Source organism: Narcine bancroftii, chromosome 3 (assembly GCF_036971445.1).
Source record: "Narcine bancroftii isolate sNarBan1 chromosome 3, sNarBan1.hap1, whole genome shotgun sequence".
NCBI lineage: Eukaryota > Metazoa > Chordata > Chondrichthyes > Torpediniformes > Narcinidae > Narcine > Narcine bancroftii.
In genome coordinates this window covers 208,253,485-208,276,945 of record NC_091471.1, presented here as the reverse complement: position 1 = coordinate 208,276,945, position 23,461 = coordinate 208,253,485, and the positions used below count along the sequence as shown (strand labels likewise).

The 23,461-nt window shown below is 42.0% G+C and overlaps 1 protein-coding gene across 9 annotated transcripts in view; it reads left to right on the top strand.

The window, feature by feature from the left end:
* Nucleotides 1-23,461, top strand: part of sh3d19 (SH3 domain containing 19) — a 255,194-nt gene that overhangs the window by 126,700 nt on the left and 105,033 nt on the right. For 3 of the 9 annotated variants that reach the window (XM_069926446.1, XM_069926444.1, XM_069926445.1), the window contains exon 4: nt 4,207-4,317. The exons of the other annotated variants lie outside the window; for them this stretch is intronic. In XM_069926446.1, the coding sequence (XP_069782547.1) occupies nt 4,207-4,317 (111 nt within the window). The remainder of the gene's footprint in view (nt 1-4,206; nt 4,318-23,461) is intronic. 9 annotated transcript variants of the gene reach the window in all.

Below are 23,461 nucleotides of genomic sequence, written 5' to 3'. Positions count from 1 at the left end.
GATCACATAAAGTACTAGCTTGGCAATTAAAAGCAGAACAGACTTCAATAGTAATAAATGCAATTAAAAAAGATACTTGTGTAATTACATACAAGCCCCAATAAATAAATGAATCCTTAAAAAAATTTAATACAAAATTATATACTTTGGAGTCTATAGGAGACAAAGCTAAAATAAACAAGTATCTAGCACAGATAATATCACCTAGGTTAAGTCTGGAAGAACAAACTGAATTTAATGCCACATTTACTGAGGCAGAAGTAGGAGAAGCAATGAGCTTACTCCAGGAGAAGATGGTTATAAAGAATTTAAGAATGTATTAATTCCTATCTTTGGCTTGGCTTCGCGGACGAAGATTTATGGAGGGGGTAAAAGTCCACGTCAGCTGCAGGCTCGTTTGTGGCTGACAAGTCCGATGCGGGACAGGCAGACACGGTTGCAGCGGCTGCAGGGGAAAATTGGTTGGTTGGGGTTGGGTGTTGGGTTTTTCCTCCTTTGCCTTTTGTCAGTGAGGTGGGCTCTGCGGTCTTCTTCAAAGGAGGTTGCTGCCCGCTGAACTGTGAGGCGCCAAGATGCACGGTTTGAGGCGATATCAGCCCACTGGCGGTGGTCAATGTGGCAGGCACCAAGAGATTTCTTTAGGCAGTCCTTGTACCTTTTCTTTGGTGCACCTCTGTCACGGTGGGCAGTGGAGAGCTCGCCATATAACACGATCTTGGGAAGGCGATGGTCCTCCATTCTGGAGACATGACCCATCCAGCGCAGCTGAATCTTCAGCAGCGTGGACTCGATGCTGTCGACCTCTGCCATCACGAGTACTTCGACGTTAGGGATGAAAGCGCTCCAATGGATGTTGAGGATGGAGCGGAGACAACGCTGGTGGAAGCGTTCTAGGAGCTGTAGGTGATGCCGGTAGAGAACCCATGATTCGGAGCCGAACAGGAGTGTGGGTATGACAACGGCTCTGTATACGCTTATCTTTGTGAGGTTTTTCAGTTGGTTGTTTTTCCAGACTCTTTTGTGTAGTCTTCCAAAGACACTATTTGCCTTGGCGAGTCTGTTGTCTATCTCATTGTCGATCCTTGCATCTGATGAAATGGTGCAGCCGAGATAGGTAAACTGGTTGACCGTTTTGAGTTTTGTGTGCCCGATGGAGATGTGGGGGGGCTGGTAGTCATGGTGGGGAGCTGGCTGAAGGAGGACCTCAGTTTTCTTCAGGCTGACTTCCAGGCCAAACATTTTGGCAGTTTCCGCAAAGCAGGACGTCAAGCGCTGAAGAGCTGGCTCTGAATGGGCAACTAAAGCGGCATCGTCTGCAAAGAGTAGTTCACGGACAAGTTTCTCTTGTGTCTTGGTGTGAGCTTGCAGGCGCCTCAGATTGAAGAGACTGCCATCCGTGCGGTACCGGATGTAAACAGCGTCTTCATTGTTGGGGTCTTTCATGGCTTGGTTCAGCATCATGCTGAAGAAGATTGAAAAGAGGGTTGGTGCGAGAACACAGCCTTGCTTCACGCCTTTGTTAATGGCCATTAATTCCTATATTTATGCAATTATTATACCAAGCTTCAGAAAGAAACCTATACTCTTCCAGTATCATTCTCAATGGTAATAATGACTGTGATTCCTAAAAAAAGATAGATACTGTTTAAAACCTTCATCTTATAGACCTATTTCATTGTTAAATGTGGATTACAAAAAAGTTGCAAAAATTTTGGAAAGCAAAATGAATGACATGTTACCTAAATTAATAAATATGAATCAGATAGGATTAGTTTTTTTTAAAAAAAAAGGAGAGAGAGACGGCAGCATGACTTGGGTGGGTGAGGGGGAGAGAGGTTGCAACGTGACTCGGGTGGGTGAGGGGGAGAGTGAGTGGCCAGCGCGACTGGAAGGGGGTGGATATGGCAGCACAATTTGGATGGGCTTAAATCTGGGGCAGCTGGCATTTGTTCTGAAATTTTTAAAAAATCCATAATTTGGCACACACTGTCCCCCAAGGGTTCCGGATAAAGGATTGTGTACCTGTATTAAATATTTAGAAATACGCATGGGTAGTAATTTGATGAATTGATATAAATTGAATTATTTACCCTAAAAATATTGAGGATGATTTGAAAAAATTGATAAATTTACTTATAACTTTAGTTGGAAGGGTGAATTGTATGAAGATGAATATATTTCCAAGGATGCAATATCTTTTCCAGACGTTACCTATTTTAATACCTCAAAAGAAATTTCCAAGAATGAAATAAACTTGTAAGGAAATTTCTTTGGAAAGGCAAAATGTCAAGAGTTTCTCTAGAGAAGTTCACATGGAAATATGAATTGGGATGTTTACAGCTTCCTAACTTTAGACATTATTACTGAGCAGGACAGATGAGGTTTCTTGCCCCTCTTTTTGAAAATAAAAAAATCTGCATGGGTTAATATGTAAGTAAATAAAATAGAGAAGAATACAGAAGAATTTATATATGTGGAAATCCGAATTGTTGGTTGCTGATAGAGACATCATTATTGAAACATTTGCTTTAATGTTTAGAATAAAATAAATGATGATATTGGAGTAGAGGGTCTATATCACCTAAAACTTCATTGATCCAAAATCCTCTCATAGTTTTTTCAAGATACAATCAGTTCTTGAATATATGGTTTCTTAAAGGGATTGTTAATGTTGAAGATTGTTATGAAAGGGGTCAATTAATGTCATCTGAGCAATTGAGAAACGAATGTGCTATACCACATAGTACTCTTTTTATTTTCAGTTAAGAGCATATTTGAGGGATAAGCTTGGACCATCCATGTGCTTGACTCGTTGTAGTGAGGTAGAACTCCTTATTGTTAAAATATTTACTTCCTTGATAGTAGATTACGTAGATCTAGATAGAGTTAGGAAACAGACTTAAATGTTATAATTGATCACAAATGTGGGAAAATTTATGTATGGATTGTATGACTAATACTGTTAATGTAAGATGTAGATTAGTTCAATATAATTTTTTTACACTAGCTATATCTTACACCACAAATTTGAACAGATTGAAATCAGATTTATCAGACCAATGTTTTAGGTGTGGTAAAGATGTAGGTTCCTTTATACATTTGACATGGTCCTAATGTAAGGCCTTTTGGACAGCTTTATGCAATTTTTTGGAACAAGTTACAGTAATTGTTTTTCCACAAAGTCCTGACTTATTTTTAATTAGGAAATATTGAAGGTAGAAGTCCTAAATTAAAACTATCAATTTATCAATTGGAATTTGTTAAATTAGCGGTGGCAAGGAAATGTATTGTTATCACTTGGAAATCTGATATATCCTTGACTATGCCAAGGTGGCATGCTGAAATTAAAAGTTGTATTCCTTTGGAAAAAAAAATCACTTATAATTCAAGAAATAAATACCATATGTTTTTACAAATTTGGTGCCTGTACACCCATATATTAGGATTAAATATGTAACAGTATCCTACTTATGCCTCTAGACCTGTGGGATTTGTGCTGGACGACATCTTTCTCTGCAATTCAAAGATTTTTTTTTGTCTTTTTTTTATACCTATTAAGTTATATTTTTTCAGTTTCTATATTGTTTCTTTGAGTGGGGTGGTTGGGTGGGAGGGAGGGGTTTCCTGAGCTGGGGTGAAATTGATGTTATCAATTTGTTTTTTTTTATATTTGTATTATAACAATTATAGTTACTGCATGTATGGAAATTTTAAATAAAATATTTTTAAAAAAATGAAGAGCGGGGGGATATTATAGTGTGTAGTGAAAGATCAGTTAGTACATGAGCAAAGGCAGCATGAGATCACCATTTTTAGGTTTAAAGGCCTGAAGGCTGTGGGAAAGAAATGGTCTTTGAACCTTTTGGTGCATGATTCCCACTCTTGAATCTATCCAACAGGAGGACGGTGAAGAGAGTATGGCCAGTGTGGAAACATCCTTTCTGAGGCAGTGGGAGATTTAGATGGATTTGATGGAAGGGAGAGAGGTTTGAGTGATGTTCTGAACTGTGTTTACCACTTCCTGCAGCTTCTTCCAATCTTGGTCAGAGCTGTTCCTGTACCATGCTACGAAGCATCCAGGTAGGATGCTTTTGATGGTCCACCCACTGGATGTGGTGGGGAATGTGCTGAACTTCCTTAGCTCTCAAAGGAAGAAGAGGCGCTGTTGCACTTTTCTTGATTATCGTTTCAACATGTTTGATCCAGGTCCGGTCATTGGAAATGCAAGAACTTGAAGCTATCTGCTGTCCCCACTTCAGTGCCATTGGACAAGGGAGTGGGCCCTATACTCCCCCTCCTTTTGAATTGTATGATCAGGTACTTTGTCGTATTAATAGTGTTGTCGCCAGACCATAAGTGCTACAGCTAATATTTATCCCTTAATCAACATTGATACATACAAGGTATTTGTTCTTTATCACACTGATGTTTGTTGAAGGTTACTTGTAGCAAACTTGCTGCATTAGAATGACAAACATGCTTTAAAGGTACTACATTGATTGATCTTTCCAATACCTTGAAAGGAATATAAAAGACATACATAAAAGTCTTTATTTTTTTTCTGTGTTATATTTCAAAATTATTTTGAAATGGCCTGCAGTTCATGCTGCCTAACCTGGTCACAATAGTATTTTGCTCTCTGTGATGGGATTTGACCTATTACTAGTCCAACTGCACGACTTGCCTCCAACAGGGAGTTGTAGTCTGTGTACTTGCTGTATCAATATGTGTTTGCATTTCCAAGATTCCCTGCAGTTCATGTTATTGCAGTTTAATCTTGGCTTTTGTATTTCCTTTGATTTGAAGCCAGTGGCAGCTGTGGGGTGTCTACTAAAAGCAGTCACTTGTTTGTGACTAGTATTTCTGTTGGAAACTATACCTGTTTTCTGTTGGTTTGCAGTAGTGATTGTAATGTGTTAAAAAATGTTTTGCTCTCCAAATGATTTAGTTTGTTTAGCCAATAAGATTTCAGGTTTCATTTCAGTTTATGTAGTGAGCTAATATCAGATGGAATGGTGTTGGGGATAATTATTTAGAAGCCAGGATACTAAGAGAGCTGTTATCTTACAGACAAATCAGTCATTAGCATGACATGGATGTGTTTCCATGTGTATGACAGTCATTTAATGCACTGGACTTCATTACAGTAGTGTTGAATAGGTTAGGACTTAATGGTGCACTGATAAATAAAGGGAAATTTGATTGAAGTATTCAAAATTATGAGGGGTAAAGATAAATTAAATGCAAGCCTGCTTTTTCCACTGAGGTTGGGCGAGACCAGAATGAGAAGGCATGGATTAAGGGTGAAAGATGAGTGTTTAAAGGGAACTTCTTCACTTTGGCTGATGAGTGTGGAATGAGCAGAAATGATGGACACAGATTCGATTTCAACATTTAAAGAAATTTGGCTATGTACATAGATGGGAAGGGTATGGTAGGCTAAGGTACAGGTTCAGATTGATGGGAAGAGGCTGAAAAATACTTTGGCATGAACTAGATGAGCCATAGGCCTATTTCAGTGCTGTAGTGTTCTATGGTTCTAAGTCATCCAGTATTATGATTTTGTTGATGTTAGGTACATTTCTTAGCCTGTCACTCACTTCTTTGCAATACACGAGTCATTATTTCTTCAGGAGTGAATATTATTCTGAGTTGGTGGAAACCTGAAGTGTCCATATTAAGCACCTATTGACAAAGTTGCTCTGGTAGTTTGTTAGTGACTGGAGTTTGCTTTTGCAAATCTTGCCCAATGTAACCTGACAAAAATAAAATGTGTTCTTTTCTCCGTGCACAATGCTGTCAGTGGTCTAGTCTTCGATAGAGGCAGTGATTTCTACCTCATAACCATTTGACTTTTTTTTTCATTACTGTTGAGTTCCATGACTTTGGGTTTCTTTTGAGTCTTACATGTAAGCATTTTCATATCCACTTCCTGAGCTTCTGCCCATTGTTTTCCATGTAATATGGGGATCAAATTAGTGATTGGAAACTAGCCAGAAATTGGTGAAAGGCAAGACTTCATTTTAAACACAACTTTTATCGGGACTTCCTTGGATTTCAGTGCATTTTAACTTCTTTATTTGTCATCACATCATTTTCTGTGGCTCTTGCCTGTGAAAGGTAATTCACCTGAATGCTGAACTCGACCTTCCTCTTTTCACAAATGTTCCCAGACAGTATAATTTTTTCAGCATTTTCTGAGAAACAATGCATTATTGGCCTCTGAGGAAACATCTATGGATAGATGTTGCATGTTGGAGAAAGGGGTGTGCTCTATGTTTTACAAGGTCAAGTACCTTCTGATGCTATGTAAAAACATGCATTTCTAATGGTCACCAGCTAAGTAATGCAGACGTCTGGAGCTGACAGACTGTGCCACTGTAAGAAACCAATGCCTTTCAGAGAGAATAGCAGAAATATTTTTAAAATTCATTTTTTAAGCACCTGAGCTTTGCTGACAAGGATAGCATTTATAACCCATCTTAACTTTCTTTGAGAAGGTGATGGTGAAGTGCTTGGTGAAGGACATCCCATATTGGGATATGTTGGGTAGGATGTTCCAGAGGTTTCAATCAGTAATGAAGAAGAACCAGTGATACATTTCCAAGTCAGGGTGTGTGCAATTTGAAAGGAAAGCCACTGGGTGGTATCCTTATGGAGGTCACAGATTTAGGAGATTTTATCAGGGTAGCATAGTGGATGGTCCATCTTCAACCACTATGTGCAGATGGTGTGGGGATTAAATACCTAGTGGTAGATGGGGTTCCAATCTAGAGGACCACTTTGCTCTTGATGGTATCAAGTTTCTTTGGAGTTTCATTCATCCAGGCAAGCAGAAAATATTCCATCTCTCTCCTGATGTGCTTTGTACATATGAAAATATTTTGGGTGTCAGGAGGAAAGTCATTCACTACAGCCTCTGACTTGCTCTTGCAGCTGCAATATTTTGTGTGGCTGGTTAACCTGAGTCATTGTGACACCACAATATTCATAGCATCTGATCTGACCGTGGTCATGCCATTGAATGTCAAGAGTAAGTGGTTAGACTCCCTTGTTGGAGAGGATTATTGTCTGGCATGTCGTGGGTGTTACTTGCCACTTATCAGCCGACATTTGAATGTTGTCTTGATCTCGCTGTTTGCAAGCATGGTCGGGTTCATTTGCTGAATGGAACTGAACTTTGTGTAATTAGTGAGCATTCCCACATCTGAATTAGTGATGAAGGAAAGTTGTTGATAAGGTAGCTGAGGAGAGATGGGCACAGGATGCAATCATAATACTGGGATAATAATCCCTCAATGACCACGACCATCTTCCTTTGTGCAATGCATGTCTCCCTTCTTTGTTTACCATTGACATGTCCACTATCTTCAGTTTTACCAGGGATTCGTGATGTCACATGCAGTTAGACACTACCATGTGGAATTTGAACTTCATGTCCTGAATTACTCAAATCTATGAATTACCAGTCCAGTAACGAAACTACTCTGCCACCCTTGTTCACCATAATGATAGTGGAAAATTTAACTTTTGTTCTTATAAAAAGCAAAGCTGATTTTTTAAGAGAATGTTGCAAGGGGTGTGGAAAATAATTTGTTTTTTTTCCTCTAATTTAAGGCATAACAGAACTAGCAGGACAACTATTAAAACGGAAAATAATTTCTCTACGTTACAATAAGTATGTGTTTCCAGCTATCTGCAGCAATTTTTTTTTCATAAACTTCTCCACCCTGGAGCAAGCAGCTGCACCACATGCTTTCCATATTGAGTCAGTCGAACATACCACAGCCTGTGGGAAATAACTGTGCGAGCAACAAAACACTCTTCATAAGAGGTGCACTTTATTAAAATGAACACGTCTGTAACTCTCAGCCCATTAATTCTGGATGGTTTAAATCTGCTCTGGATGTTGTTTCACATCTGAATCATTCTGGTAATGGATGACTTTAGAGTTTCATGCATATTCCTTATTTATTTTTCATTGGAGGGAACCATTTATGTTCAGATTAAGTATCCATTTGCTTTATTTGTACCACATGACTTAACAATTAATTTATTTCGTATCTACCTCCTCCTGTACCAGTGACCTTGACTTTTCACCCAGTTTCCTCAGAAGTACAAGTGAAATTAAATATGATCACAAGTCTGTAAAATTCTTCCCTCTTTTACAATTTTTTGGAATAAAGCGAGTAATGTGACTTTTGGTAGAATTTAAGAAATTGTCAGAATCTTCAGTACCTTGTCAGTACCTTTTTTAATGGAATTTGAGCTCTCCCCTTTCATTCCAAAAAGCTAATATTTCTGCCAGTGGAAATGTCAGACAATGTCACAACTGAAACTTTTTTTTAAAAAAAGAATATATGCTGTTCATAATTTAGATACAGTATATTTTCCTTTTTTTGAACTGGAAAACAAATATACCATGTCATTCCCTTAAAACCTGAGGAGCATTTGAGTAGAGTAGATGAGAGTCCTTGGGTTCTATCATTCAATTGCACTGGATTAACTCTCTGAGGTGCTTCAGGTGTTACTCTTTCACTCCTAGTAGCACTGGCACAGACCTGAGCCCAAAAGCATTTTAATTCTTGGGTCTCGACCTCTTGACACTGGTCACCTGCAAACTCAGAGTGGGAGGAAACCAGCAGCAGGCTGGGGGTCAAGAATGTGTTTTACTAGAGGTTGCTGCCCAACTGTAAAGGGAGGCTTGCTAACAAGCAGAAAACATTTAAGGGAAGGTGAGCTGAAGTGGTGCAGGCCAAATAAAGGTGGTTGTGTCCAGGATCTGTCTTCCAGAAGGTCTTCTCCTCCTACAGTTGTCTAAAATGAAAGAATTTGACCGACTAGCCTTGTACCTAAACCTAGTGGGGAAGTATAGGTCTTCTTTTCTCAGTCACATTAAAATTCAATTGGGAAGCTAATGAGATCATGGATTTCCAAATTAATATTGTTTATAGTTCTCACCTACTCCTGGAAAGTAGTTCCTGTGAACTTTGCCAGCCTTAAACCTTCAATGGATGTCTTGATTTGTTCCAGAAAACTGAAGTTTGCTGCTGTGCGGTTCAGGATATTACCATAGATCAATTTCACCTCCTGCATTTTATTAATAAAATTATTTGTATATGTTAATACCTTTAGTCTGTTTCTGCAACAAATTTGACACTCTGAATGATATGTTTTTAGTCAGTTGAAGGTAGTACAGACCACAAACTATTTTCATCGAAGTTATTTTCATCAATAATGTTTTGCATTTCCAACACTGGATTTTCTTTGAAAAGACATACAGGAGGTTGAGGTTCAAGTTTCAAATTCTCCAGGATGAAGAGCCTTTTTATTTTCATATTTGCATGATGCAGCAATTTAGAGCAAAGACAATGGGTCTTGTAGATTTTTATGGTTTAAGAAAAGGTAAAGGTGAAATTCAGCAATGAAGAAATGTAATGCCTTCTGTGCATTGCCTTTAACTGTGACACTGAGGCCAAGTAGCACGTGTAAGGAGAACTAACTAAAAGCTGGATAAAAGAAATCAACTTAAAACGGGAGTTTGGAGTGGAAGATCAGTGGAGGATATTTCTGAGCCTCAAGTCTGGATAGTTGAGCATCTATGGTAGAGGTGACGAAACTAGGGTATGGAAGATCACAAAGTTGTTGGAAGATCATAGGACAGAAGAAAGATTATCAGAGGGAAGGGAGCTGAGGACAGGATAGAATCTGAACACAGTTATGAGAATTTTATCTTTGGGAGATTGGCTCCCATTGTTGCTCAGCAAAGAATAATTATCAGTGGATGATTCAAATTGATACAGGGGCAGCTTTGTTTTAGATAGAGTGATGGTCACGAGGAGTGCCCATTACCGGTGAGCTGCATTTGATGCTGTGAATGATGCTCACACCTGTTTAGTACATCAAGGAACTGCTGTTTAGGTTCAGAGTAAGTTGCAGATAACAGGTGAGCCTAGGGGTTGTTTGAGGGGCACTATTGCTGGTTGTCTAATACTGAAAGAGCGACTCAGACTGATCTGGGAATCCGAGGAATATATAATGGTCTTGAAGATGATGTTGCAAATCAGATTAGCTTTGCTTCCTTTGTAGAAAAATATCTAGTAACAAAAATTTATGCTTAAACATTTTGTCTCAGTTGTACAAAGGTTCATCTTTGTTGGTGGTTCTTAAGTGTGAAAATTGAAAAGATTCTTGCTTGTTGTATAGCAGAGAGGATTTACAGAGACCAGACAAAAAGAAAAAGAAATGCAAAGTGCTTTAATACAACATTGGTCTGATAGCATCTAAAAAATGGACAGATAGAGTCTGTACTTCACCCACTTTCAAATCTCATTTCCTGAGTAGAAAAATCAATTTTCTGCTGGCCTGCATCTAATAGCTTGAAACATAACTCAGTTTATTATCTGCCTATCTATTCTATCTCTGCCATGAAGCACTATCCATCTGTGGCTCACCTTTGACTGTGATTTAATATGGTAGCATCAACAACATTTTTGAAGAACCCGATTTCCTGTTTGTCAGTGTGCAGATTGGATCCCAAGCAGTTTATTTTCAAAGGATCTGTCCTTGAGAGTTGTCCAATACTTCTGTTGATGACTGCATGCTGAGGTGCTCTCTAGCAGTCTGTCAGAATGGAGAACAAATGAAATGCTGTGGCAATGCACATTTGCAGCAGGGAACTGGCCCCGCTTGTCATGCGCAGTCGGTGAGGCAAGCCTCGAGGTACCATCTCTTCTAGTCATTGGGACACAAGCACCAGGACGCTAGGGGCGGGACCAAGGACTGGCTTAAAGGATGTAGTGTGGAATTCAAAATAAAGCAGTTGTGATACTTGAGGTCACAGCCTGTTGTCTGTCTCTTTGCTGTGCTCGCTCACAACCTGCACATTGGTGACCCTGATGAGTCTCCACATCCTGAAGACTCAACACAATGGACCCTGTAGCTGTAGACACCATTGCATTGAAGCTGCCGACTTTCTGGATGAACAAGCCCTGCACTTGGTTTGGCCAAGTGGAGGCCCAGTTCCAGATCAAACAGATAAGCTCCGATTTGATGTGTCGTCACCTCACCCGACCAGGAAGCTGCCTCATGAGTTGATGACCTCATTCAGGCGCCACCATAAGAAGGTAAATACATGGCTCTTGAATATACACAGTGTCATTTTCTCCCCTTTTTCCTCCTTCCCTTCCCTCCCTCCTTCACCCCCCCCACCCACTCAATGTTCAACCTATATGATACATTAAACTCATTAAACAATGTCATCACACAATGAAAATAAACAAGAAATTTGTGTCTTCTACTTTTACATACTGGGTCAATTCATTTCGTCTTCTTCTCCTTCTGTCATTTTAGGCGGTGGAGGTCTGCGGTAGGACTTCTCTGTTGTGTTCCATGTACGCTTCCCAAATTTGTTCGAATACTGTGATGTTATTTCTTAAATTATGTTATTTTTTCCAATGGAATACATTTATTCATTTCTATGTACCATTGCTGTATTCTCAGGCTATCTTCTAATTTCCAGATTGACATAATACATTTTTTTTGCTACAGCTAAGGTTATCATAATAAATCTTTTTTTGTGCTCCATCCAAATCGAGTCCATTTCCTTCCACCTTTTAAAGCATACCAGGGGTGTAGGTTAATTAGGTGTAAAGGGGCCTGTGCTGTATGTCTAAATTAAAAAAAATATTTAAAAAAAATGGAGGCTTTTGAAGCTGTGACAAAGATTGATGAGGGCAGGCTGGTATACATTGTCATACATTGTCAAAAGGGCCTTTGACAAGTCCTGCGTGGCAGGCATGTCTGGATGGTCAGAATGCATGGGATCTGGGGTGAGTTCACCAATTGGATGCTGAATTGGCTTGGTGGTGGGAGATAAAGGGTGGAGGGTCGTTGCTCAGGTTGGAGGTCTGTTAGCAGTCTTTTATCACTGGGATAGGTGTTGGGTCCACTGTTGTTTGTCATCCATATAACAACCTGCATAACAATGTAGTTAGCATGGTTAGTAAATTTGCAGATAACACTAAAATTGATAATAAAATGGACAGTGACAAAGCTTATCTAAAATTACAGCAAGGTCGAGATGAACAGGGGAAGTGTGCAAAAAAAAGGTAGAGAATTTAACTCTCGCAAGTAGATGTATTGCACTTCAGTAGGTTAAACTAAGGAACCACTTACATGGTGAATTTTATGACCTAGGAGAGTGTTTCTGGACAAAAAGAATTGGGGGTACAGGGGCATAGTTCCATGAAAATGGTGATGCAGATGGACAAGGTGGTGAAGAGGGCAGTTGACATGCTTACCTTCACTGATTTTGTTGAGTTCAAGTGTGGGAATGTCATATTACAACTATACAAGATGTTGGTGAGAAAAAACGTGGAGTGTTGTGTGCAGTTTTGGTCGCCCAGCTATAGAAAAGATACCATTAAGCTGGAAAGGAACAGAAAGGATTCATGAGAATGTTACCAGGACTGACAGGCTGAACTTGTAAGATGAGGCTGCATAAGCTGGGTTTTTACTCTTTGGAGCATTGGAGGGTAAGGGCTGACCTGACAGAGGTTTCCAAAATCTAGATAAAGGTGGATAGAATCAGGTTTTTTTCCCCAGGGTAGAAGAATTTAAAACTAGAGGGCATTGATTTAAGGAGATAAGGGAAAGATTTAAAAGTGACCTGAGGGGCATTTTCTTCACACAAAAGGTGGTGGGTATATTGAATGTGCTCTGCAGGAAGTGGTGACTGATGTAACTTTCAAAAGACATTTAAACAAGTACAAAGGGGCAATCTGAACCAAAGGGCCTGTCTCTATGCCATAAAGCTCAATGACTATGACTTGGGGAGGATGCGGGAAATTCCCTCGCCTCATGATGATTGCAGATATAATGTCACATGGTTAATACAGTGCTTAGAGCAACACCTTTACAGTGCCAGTGATCAGGACCGTGCTGGGATTCGAATCCCGCACTGTCTGCAAGGAGTTTGTGCGTTCTCCTTGTATCTGCATGGGTTTTCCTCGGGGGCTCTGGTTTCCTCCCACCTTTCCAATATGTACCCTTCTTTGGCTTGGCTTCGCGGACGAAGATTTATGGAGGGGGTAAAAAGTCCACGTCAGCTGCAGGCTCGTTTGTGGCTGACAAGTCCGATGCGGGACAGGCAGACACGATTGCAGCGGTTGCAAGGGAAAATTGGTTGGTTGGGGTTGGGTGTTGGGTTTTTCCTCCTTTGCCTTTTGTCAGTGAGGTGGGCTCTGCGGTCTTCTTCAAAGGAGGTTGCTGCCCGCCAAACTGTGAAGCGCCAAGATGCATGGTTTGAGGCGTTATCAGCCCACTGGCGGTGGTCAATGTGGCAGGCACCAAGAGATTTCTTTAGGCAGTCCTTGTACCTTTTCTTTGGTGCACCTCTGTCACGGTGGCCAGTGGAGAGCTCGCCATATAACAGGATCTTGGGAAGGCGATGGTCCTCCATTCTGGAGACGTGACCCATCCAGCGCAGCTGGATCTTCAGCAGCGTGGACTCGATGCTGTCGACCTCTGCCATCTCGAGTACTTCAATGTTAGGGGTGTAAGCGCTCCAATGGATGTTGAGGATGGAGCAGAGACAACGCTGGTGGAAGCGTTCTAGGAGCCGTAGGTGGTGCCGGTAGATGACCCATGATTCGGAGCCGAACTGGAGTGTGGGTATGACAACGGCTCTGTATACGCTTATCTTTGTGAGGTTTTTCAGTTGGTTGTTTTTCCAGACTCTTTTGTGTAGTCTTCCAAAGGCGCTATTTGCCTTGGCGAGTCTGTTGTCTATCTCATTGTCGATCCTTGCATCTGATGAAATGGTGCAGCCGAGATAGGTAAACTGGTTGACCGTTTTGAGTTTTGTGTGCCCGATGGAGATGTGGGGGGGCTGGTAGTCATGGTGGGGAGCTGGCTGATGGAGGACCTCAGTTTTCTTCAGGCTGACTTCCAGGCCAAACATTTTGGCAGTTTCCGCAAAGCAGGACGTCAAGCGCTGAAGAGCTGGCTCTGAATGGGCAACTAAAGCGGCATCATCTGCAAAGAGTAGTTCACGGACAAGTTTCTCTTGTGTCTTGGTGTGAGCTTGCAGGTGCCTCAGATTGAAGAGACTGCCATCCGTGCGGTACCGGATGTAAACAGCGTCTTCATTGTTGGGGTCTTTCATGGCTTGGTTCAGCATCATGCTGAAGAAGATTGAAAAGAGGGTTGGTGCGAGAACACAGCCTTGCTTCACGCCATTGTTAATGGAGAAAGGTTCAGAGAGCTCATTGCTGTATCTGACCCAACCTTGTTGGTTTTCGTGCAGTTGGATAATCATGTTGAGGAACTTTGGGGGACATCCGATGCGCTCTAGTATTTGCCAAAGCCCTTTCCTGCTCACGGTGTCGAAGGCTTTGGTGAGGTCAACAAAGGTGATGTAGAGTCCTTTGTTTTGTTCTCTGCACTTTTCTTGGAACTGTCTGAGGGCAAAGACCATGTCAGTAGTTCCTCTGTTTGCGCGAAAGCCGCACTGTGATTCTGGGAGAATATTCTCGGCGACACTAGGTATTATTCTATTTAGTAGAATCCTAGCGAAGATTTTGCCTGCAATGGAGAGCAACGTGATTCCCCTGTAGTTTGAGCAGTCTGATTACTCGCCTTTGTTTTTGTACAGGGTGATGATGGTGGCATCACGAAGATCCTGAGGCAGTTTACCTTGGTCCCAACAAAGCTTGAAAAACTCATGCAGTTTGGCATGCAGAGTTTTGCCGCCAGCCTTCCAGACTTCTGGGGGGATTCCATCCATACCTGCTGCTTTGCCACTTTTCAGTTGTTCGATTGCCTTATATGTCTCATCCAGGGTGGGAACCTCATCCAGCTCTAGCCTTAGGGGCTGTTGAGGGAGCTGGAGCAGGGCGGAATCTTGGACTGAGCGGTTGGCACTGAAAAGAGATTGGAAGTGTTCTGACCATCGGTTGAGGATGGAGATCTTGTCGCTGAGGAGGACTTTGCCGTCTGAGCTGCGCAGCGGGCTTTGGACTTGGGGTGAGGGGCCGTACACAGCCTTTAGAGCCTCGTAGAAACCCCTGAAGTCGCCAATGTCCGCGCTGAGCTGGGTTCGTTTGGCGAGGCTAGTCCACCACTCATTTTGGATCTCCCGGAGTTTGCGCTGAAGATGGCTGCATGCGCGACGGAAGGCTTGTTTCTTCTCTGGACAGGACGGCTTTGTAAGGTGAGCCTGGTGGGCAGCTCGCTTCTTTGCCAGCAGCTCCTGGATTTCCTGCCTGTTTTCGTCAAACCAGTCCTTGTTTTTCCTGGAGGAGAAGCCCAGTACCTCTTCAGTGGATTGCAGTATGGTAGTCTTCAACTGATCCCAGAGGGTTTCAGGGGACAGGTCCGTGAGGCGGGTTGCAACGTCGAGCTTTGCTTTGAGGTTTGCCTGGAAGTTTCCTCTCGCTTCGTCTGACTGCAGGTTTCCAACATTGAACCTCTTTCTGGGGGCTTTATTGTTCCTGGGCTTTGGCTTGAAGTGAAGGTTGAGCTTGCAGCGAACCAGCCGGTGGTCAGTGTGGCATTCCGCGCTAGGCATGACCCTGGTGTGGAGCACATCTTGTTTGTCACTTTCTCGCACCAGGATGTAGTCCAGAAGGTGCCAGTGTTTGGATCGGGGATGCATCCAGGTGGTCTTAAGGCTGTCCCTCTGCTGAAAAAGGGTGTTTGTAATGACAAGTCGCTGTTCTGCGCAGAGCTCCAACAGGAGGCGCCCATTGTCGTTGCACTTGCCGACGCCATGCTTGCCCAGTGTGTAAAGGGTGGGGCCAGTACTGCGCGCACTGCACTCCACCTAAAAGCTCCTTTGCGCAGGCCTGAGGACAGGTCCACGTCCTCCCCCTCCACGTCCTCCCCCTCCACGTCCTCCCCCTCCACGTCCTCCCCCTCCACGTCCTCCCCCTCAAAAGATGCTCACAAACTCAAGCTAGCATGCTGGAACATCAGAACCATGCTAGACAAGGCTGACAGCCACCGACCTGAACGTCGGTCTGCCCTCATTGCACATGAACTCCTCAGACTTGACATCGACATAGCCGCTCTCAGTGAAGTCCGCCTGGCAGATGTAGGCAGCCTCCAAGAACGCGGAGCGGGCTACACACTCTACTGGTCTGGCAAGCCTTCGGATGAACGACGCCTATCTGGTGTAGGCTTCATGGTCAAGAGCTTCATTGCCTCCAAACTCGAAAACCTTCCGACAGGCCTCTCGGACCGAATCATGTCCATGCGACTCCCACTTCAAAACAAGCGTCACATCACCTTCATCAGTGTCTATGCTCCAACCCTCCAGGCGGAACCAGCAGAAAAGGACAAGTTCTACACCGACCTGCGCAACCTCATCCAACGTACCCCTACAGCCGACAAGGTTGTCATCCTGGGCGACTTCAACGCTCGTGTCGGCAAAGACTCAGAAACCTGGCCAGGAATCCCAATATGTACCAGGGTGTAGATTAATGGGGTGTGAATTGGGCGGCACAGACTCATAGGACCAAATTGGCCTGTTACAGCACTATATGTCGAAAAGAAAAGTACATACATGACATCACATACAACCCTGAGATTCTTTATCCTAAAGGGCAGGCAGAATTACCACTTATTGGTCGTGCAAAAGAGAAACTGTACTCAATATACACATAACAACAACTAGGCAATACAGAGAGGAAAAAAAACCAATAAAGCACAAAAGTAAGAGTCCTTAAATGAGCTCCCTTGCAAAAGTGACACTGACATCATTGGTATTATGCAGCTATTTATGTTTCTAAAGTTAGATTTAATTCTCCATGTGTGACATTTGATGTGATGTTATGAAAGACACATTGCCGCTGGGATCATGTGTACTGTCATTTATGAACTTTGCCCCAGATGAGATTAAAATGTCAAAAATTTTGGTAAAAATGTGAATAAAATTGTAAGGCAGGCCTCACTAAATTTCCTGTTGCATCAAGTCCATCCCTAAAAGTTATTGCTTTAATTTACAATGCACTTGTTTAAGTCAACCTGGTTTCATTTTTAGATGGACATGCTGATGCAGTGTTCAGCATCAGGAATGGGCCTTAATACGCAACTGGAAAGACCAGTCCGTCATGGTTTTCTTTCCTGAAATTCTGGTTGTGGGTAGAGGGGGTCCTACTCGCACTCACGCTGTGAAGGTAGAAGAATGTTCTCAAATGAAATTAATTTTTATTAGCTGGAAATCTGAACTGTGTTGGATAAGTGCTCCGTGTGGAATGACTACGGTTGCCACTCCCTTACTGCAGCTGAGTTCTTAGACACTATCAGCTTTTTCAATGAAGCAAGTGAGCAAATAAACCTCACAGTAAACAAAATCAAAATAGAGGCTCTCCGCCAATCATTTCCTTTCTCCAACATTAAAGCTCTCAGCGACTGCCTGGATTATTTCTATATCTCAGCAGCATTTAAACAAAGGCAAACATTTATTATGAATCATCCCTTGTGGTGGCTCAACCTTTAGCCATCTCAGGAAAACAGCCCCCAATATTTCTAACCAATAGTATACATGCTCCGTAGAAAAAATCCTGTCCAGATGCATCATGGCTTTGAACAGAATCTGTTCTGCCCAAGGTTGCAATAAATTATAGAGTTGTGCATGCAGCTCAGATAACTATGTAAATTAACTTCCCCTTCATCAGCTCCGTCTGCACTACCCGCACCCTCAGGAAAGTAGCCAACAGGTTAAAAGCGTGATCTGCTGAGTTTCTCCAGCACATTTATATATTGCTACATGTTGAAAGGCCCATCCCAAGCCTGACACAGTTTTTTCTCCTCTCTCCCATTAGGCTGAAGATAAATTATTTTGAAAATGCACAGCCCCCAGATTCAAGGACAGCTTCTTTTTTGCTGTTATTAGACTATTGAACTGACCTCTGATTGGTAAAATGATGTTGCCCTTGCACTGTTTTAACTGCACTTTATCTCTGGAACACTATTCCCTGCACATTTGTTTTATTTTTGTTTATCTTGAACTTAAGTATGGGTTGTCTTGCCTAGATAGCATGCAAAACAAGGTTTTTCATTGTATCTTGGTACATGACAATAAACAATAAAGATCAAGACTTCACCCACAGCACAAAGCTGATGGACTATTGGGCAGCAGTGATTCTTGTCTCTTGTACAATTCTGAGATGCAGAGAACCCAGAGTTTTCACCTCAAAGCACTGGTGAGATAGCACCAGTGTTGTCTGAACAGAAGTGAGCCGATGTCAGTATCATCTTCCAGACCAGCATTCTGAGGAGCAAAGCTCCAATTACATCTTGAAGGCTCCTGTGGCGATGTCATGTACACATTCTCATCACCAGACTTGTGAAACAGGCAGATAGTTCAAGGTCCTGTTGTGGCAGAAGGTTATTGGTGGACGGAGGTAATGTTTGAACTACGTTCTCAAATCTGATATGTTAGTTGTAAGATCCCCACTGTCTCTTGGGAATTGCTGAGCAGTGGTCAGTTTATAAAGAAGGGAGGGGTGGGGGGTTTAGGATGCTGGAGAGCATCCAGGAGCATTTCTATTGGGAACACACAGAAGCCCAATAGAAAAGGCAGAAGGTGTAGACCATCTTCCATACTGATCTCCCTCCTCAGTCAAGACCCTTCTGCTCTGCCTTTGGCAGAGTCTGCCCATCCTACAGTGCCCTCCATAATGTTTGGGACATAGAACCATTTTTTTCCTTTATTTGCCCCTGTACTCCACAGTTTTAAATTTGTAATCAAACAATTCACTTGATTTAAATGCACGTTCCAGATTTTAAGTCAAGTTTGTTGTCATCTAGTACAACCTGACGAAAAGCGTTCTCTGGCTCTCGATGCAAAAGCACGCAGTCATACTACCAGACCTAACACACATACAGAAAAATAATACATATGCAGGACGAGTATTATATCCATAAAAATAAATAAATGAAAGTCGCGCATGGTTAGTGTGAGCAGTTCCTTTGGTCGTTCAGCCTCCTCACTGTCCGTGGGAGGAAGCTGTTCCTCAACCTGGGGGTGCTGGCATTGATACTCACGATGGGAGTATCTCTTCCCCAATGGGAGGAGCTGAAAGATGCTGTGTGCAAGGTAGAAGTGGTCCTCAATAGTTTTGTTTGCCATCTTCAAACACTGATCCTGTGAATGGGGGGAGGGAGACTCCAGTGATCTTCTCTGTCACTCTTATGCCCTGTGGATTGATCGCCGATTCATTTCTCTGCAGCAACTGTACCTCACTGTTGCTTATGGTCGATCTCCTATAGAAGGTTGACATAATGGTGGCCGGTAGCCTCGCCCATTTAAGTCTTCTCAGGAAGTGCAGTCATTGTTGCATCTTTCTGAAAAGTGAGGAGACGTTGAGTGTCCTTGATAGGTCATTTGTTAAGTGAAATCCAAGGAACTTGGTGCTCTTCACTCTCTCTACTACAGAGTTGTTGATGTGTAGTGGAGGGTGGTCATTCCTGGTCCTTCTGAAGTCCATGATCATCCCCTTTATCTTGTCCATGTTGAGACTCAGGTTGTTACTTTTGCACCATTTCATGAGATTTAAAGGATATTTGTATACATTTTGGTTTGACCATGTAGAAATTTGTTGTCATGAACTAGTCACGAAATTTGATGTTTTGCAGCAATATCAACAGTGTAAATATTCATATAAACCATCTTAAAAAAAAAAAGTGCAAGAAATGTCAAAGTAAGGCAGTGTCTTTAGTTCATTGAATATTCAGGAATCTGATGGCAGCGGGGAAGAAGCTGTCCTTGTGCCGCTGAGTGTTCAACTTCAGGTTCCTGTACCTTTTTCCCAATGGTAGCAGAGTGAAGAGGGCATGGCCTGGGTGGTGGGGATCTTTGAGGATAGAGGCTGCTACTTTTTTTTGTCCTGAGCATTGGCATCTCTGCACCAGTCAGTGATCTAAACAGCCAGTCTTTGGTGACTATCGATTCTCCTCAAACACCTCACAAAGTATAGCCACTAGCGAGACTTCTTTGTAATTGCATCGACATGAAGGCTCCAGGACTGATCCTCGGAGATGTTGACACCCAGAATTTGAAGTTTTTTGACCCTCTTTTTATACATAGTCCCCTCATTTCAGGGTGCCATAATAACTTGGGACATAGCAATGATATGTACATTATATGTACATTAAAGTAGTAATGTTTAGCAGTTTGCATATTCCTTTCATGCAGATTGCTTGAAGTCTGTGATTCATTTGCCCCTTTCACACTTGCGTCCCACTAAATTGGTCGTTCAGTGTCCCAGGATAGGAATGGAGGTTTTGCTTTTCACACTTGACCACTCCTAACTGGGACACTGAACTCTTTCACTCATTGCAAGGAGCCATGTCCAGGTTTAGGACTGTACTACCTTCTACTGCTGATGTCATGATGCATCAAACTATGATGGACCTGCCCTAAATCCTGATCGATGTATTATGATCTTACATTTGAACAAAATTAATCATGCCTAATTATAACATAATTTTAAAATGTACAGCACAGTATGAGCCCTTCAGCCCCTGTTGTTGTTCTGACTTATATAAACCTTTATAAGGGACCATGGGAAAGTGCTAGCTTTAAATAGCAATAGCAGATAATTTTTAAACAGTGTGGGAAAGTTTGTAGCACTCTAACACAAATTTATACAGCATGGAAAAGTTGATAGCACTATCACATACAATTAATAAATACCATGGGAAAAAGTGATGGTGGACCTGCCCTCCTAGAATTCCGTGCGGCAGAGAAAGGGCTGTATGCTTGGCTGTATGCATGGAGCATTCATAGACGGGTTTTCCTGCCACACAGCATTCTAGGAAGTAAGGTCCGCCATTGCTTTTTCCCCATGGTCTTTATAAATTGTGAGTTATAGCGCTACCAATTTCCCCATGCTGTTTCAAAATTGTCCGCTATTGCTATTTATTTCCTCTCTCTCTCTCCTCCCCCCCACCCCCCCCACCGCGAATTTCCCACGGCAAAGTTTAAACCTTCGTTTTAAAATCTTTTCTTCCTTCATGTTCCTGCACTCATGCAAAAACTTGGGTCATTTCAATCCCATGATACAATTACCTGTTTCACACTTACCTGATTGCAATGCACGGTGTCTGCAGACGTCGGGGATTCCACTAGGGGTCGAGGCCGTCATTCCCAAGTGTGAGATGATGTCATCTGACGTTGGCATTCAGCTGATTTTGCTTTCACACTAGACACTTTAAAGGCTGATTGGCGGTTAATTCTTGGGATCAATTGCAGATGTGAAAGGTGCTTATGAAAGGGCCTATTGACATATCCAGACCTGCTTCCTGAAGTGTGTTTCTGATCTGTCTGACTTGCGTATGTCTATTTGTCTTCATTATGATGAGAATCCTTCTGTCATCAGCAGTGGAGATCTTCCTTGGTCAACCAGTCCCTTTGTGATTACTGAACTCTCCAGTACGCTCTGTCTTCTTAATGACGTTCTAAACTGTTAATTTTGGTAATCCTGAGGTTTGGGCGATGTCAATTGCTGTTTTTTTTCCAGTCTCATAATGGCTTCTTTGAATTTCAATGCCACAACCCTGATCCTCATGCTGAAAAATGGTAATTACAGACTCCAAAGGTGATCAAAAGATTAGAAGGAAGCCTAGCTCTCTTATCCTGTACTAATAAAACTATTAAACATACCTGAATACTCACAAACACCTATGAATCTGAATGTCCCAAACATTACAGTGCCCTGAGATGAGGGGAACTATGTATAAAAAGTGCTGTAATTTCTACATGGTCAAACCAAAATGTATACAAATAACCTTGAATTAAATCTGGAATGTGCACTTTAATCACGTGAATTGTTTGATTACAAATTTAAAACTGTGGATCACGGGCAATAAAGGGAAAAAAAAGTGTCTTATGGAGGGCACTGTACATGCCCCGCCTTGGAACCCATAATACAATATTGGAGTGAAAGCAAGACATCCTTGATGCTGGGAGACTGCCTATGAGACCACGTTGTGAATTTGCTTGATTACATTATACCCAATGTCAAAGTTAGGTCACATCTGTCTGGGGTCCAAGTTAAGGTCCTGTAACAAAAATTAAAAGTTGCTTGGATTCATGGCTTGCTGCTGACCAGCAATAGAATCCGTGTCTGTCTGCCCTTATTTCCAGTTGAACATGATGCAATGCCCAAGTCCCAATCCTAAAAACTTCACATCATACTTATCTCAGCTTCACTGGGAAAAAACCGAAATAAAGAAACAAACTGATGGAAAGGTCATAATGGCTTACGTTGATTGCCAGACGAGCAATCTTACTGAAATGGAAAGGTGATTCATCCCCTACTCATACACAGTAGTTATATGATGTCCTATTTAAGGTTGGAGAAAATTAGATATAATATTAAAGATAGAACTTTTTAATTTATAAAATTGTGGGGCCAATTTTAGAATTTTATTATAATTGGAAGAATGAAGAATTATCGTGTGCTCCAGAGATTCATTGTCCAATGACTGGGGGTGGTTGGGGGAGGGGTAACCATTGGATCCACATTTTCATCTTTATTAAATAAGAGGGAGGGGTAGTTAGATGTAATGTTTAGTTTTTTTTCACCCTTTTCTTTTTTTAAACTTTTTATTTGGCTTAACTCAGCAAACTGGTTTAACATGATTTCACAGATCATTACAAATGATTGTTTCTTATGTTTATTAAGGAATTCTCAACTTAAGGCCATTTCATGTTAGGCCTCCGCCTGGAGGCCGGCTAAAAGAGCAGATCAAAAACTTAAAACTTATCTTTCAGACAGCTGCCCCGCCAGCCCCCACTGCCTGATGTCTCCTGCTGGCCCCCGATGGCACCTGCTGGCCACAACTGCCCCAATGGCTCCCACTGGCCTCCGCTACCCCGATGGCTTTCGCCCGCTGCCCCTGCCTTGAAGGGGTCATGGAGGGAGAGGGTTGAGTGAGGAGATGAGTTGTGGCCTGACAGCATCATCAGCCCGCCCCTAACCAGCCACTTGCAGCGGCTGTGCATTCAGGTCAAGTGGCGGAACACAGTGCTCCACCGATTATCCTTCTTTGAAAAGGGTTGGAGTCATGCCTTGAGCTGCCACAGTGCATACAGAGACGCAAGTCTTCAGGCGTAAGGGCGAAGAACCTCTGCCTTTACAGATGGGTGCTTTCCCTGCTTGAAAGAGCCTTTAGTTTCATCTATTTTTTTCTTATTTTGATTGCTCACATGTATACAAATGATTTGTTATGTGCTTTCTTTTCTAATATTCTGTATGTAAGCTTATAAGTTAAATTCAATAAAAATATTTTAAAAAGATAAAAAGAGGTCAGAATGGTGAAATAAAGTTGATTGTGTGCTGTTCTGAATATTACATTAGTTTTTAAACTAATGTTGCTACTGCCACACACTGAAACAGATATTGAGCGATCAATAATTATCAATCATTGCGTGGAATAAAATTGCTTT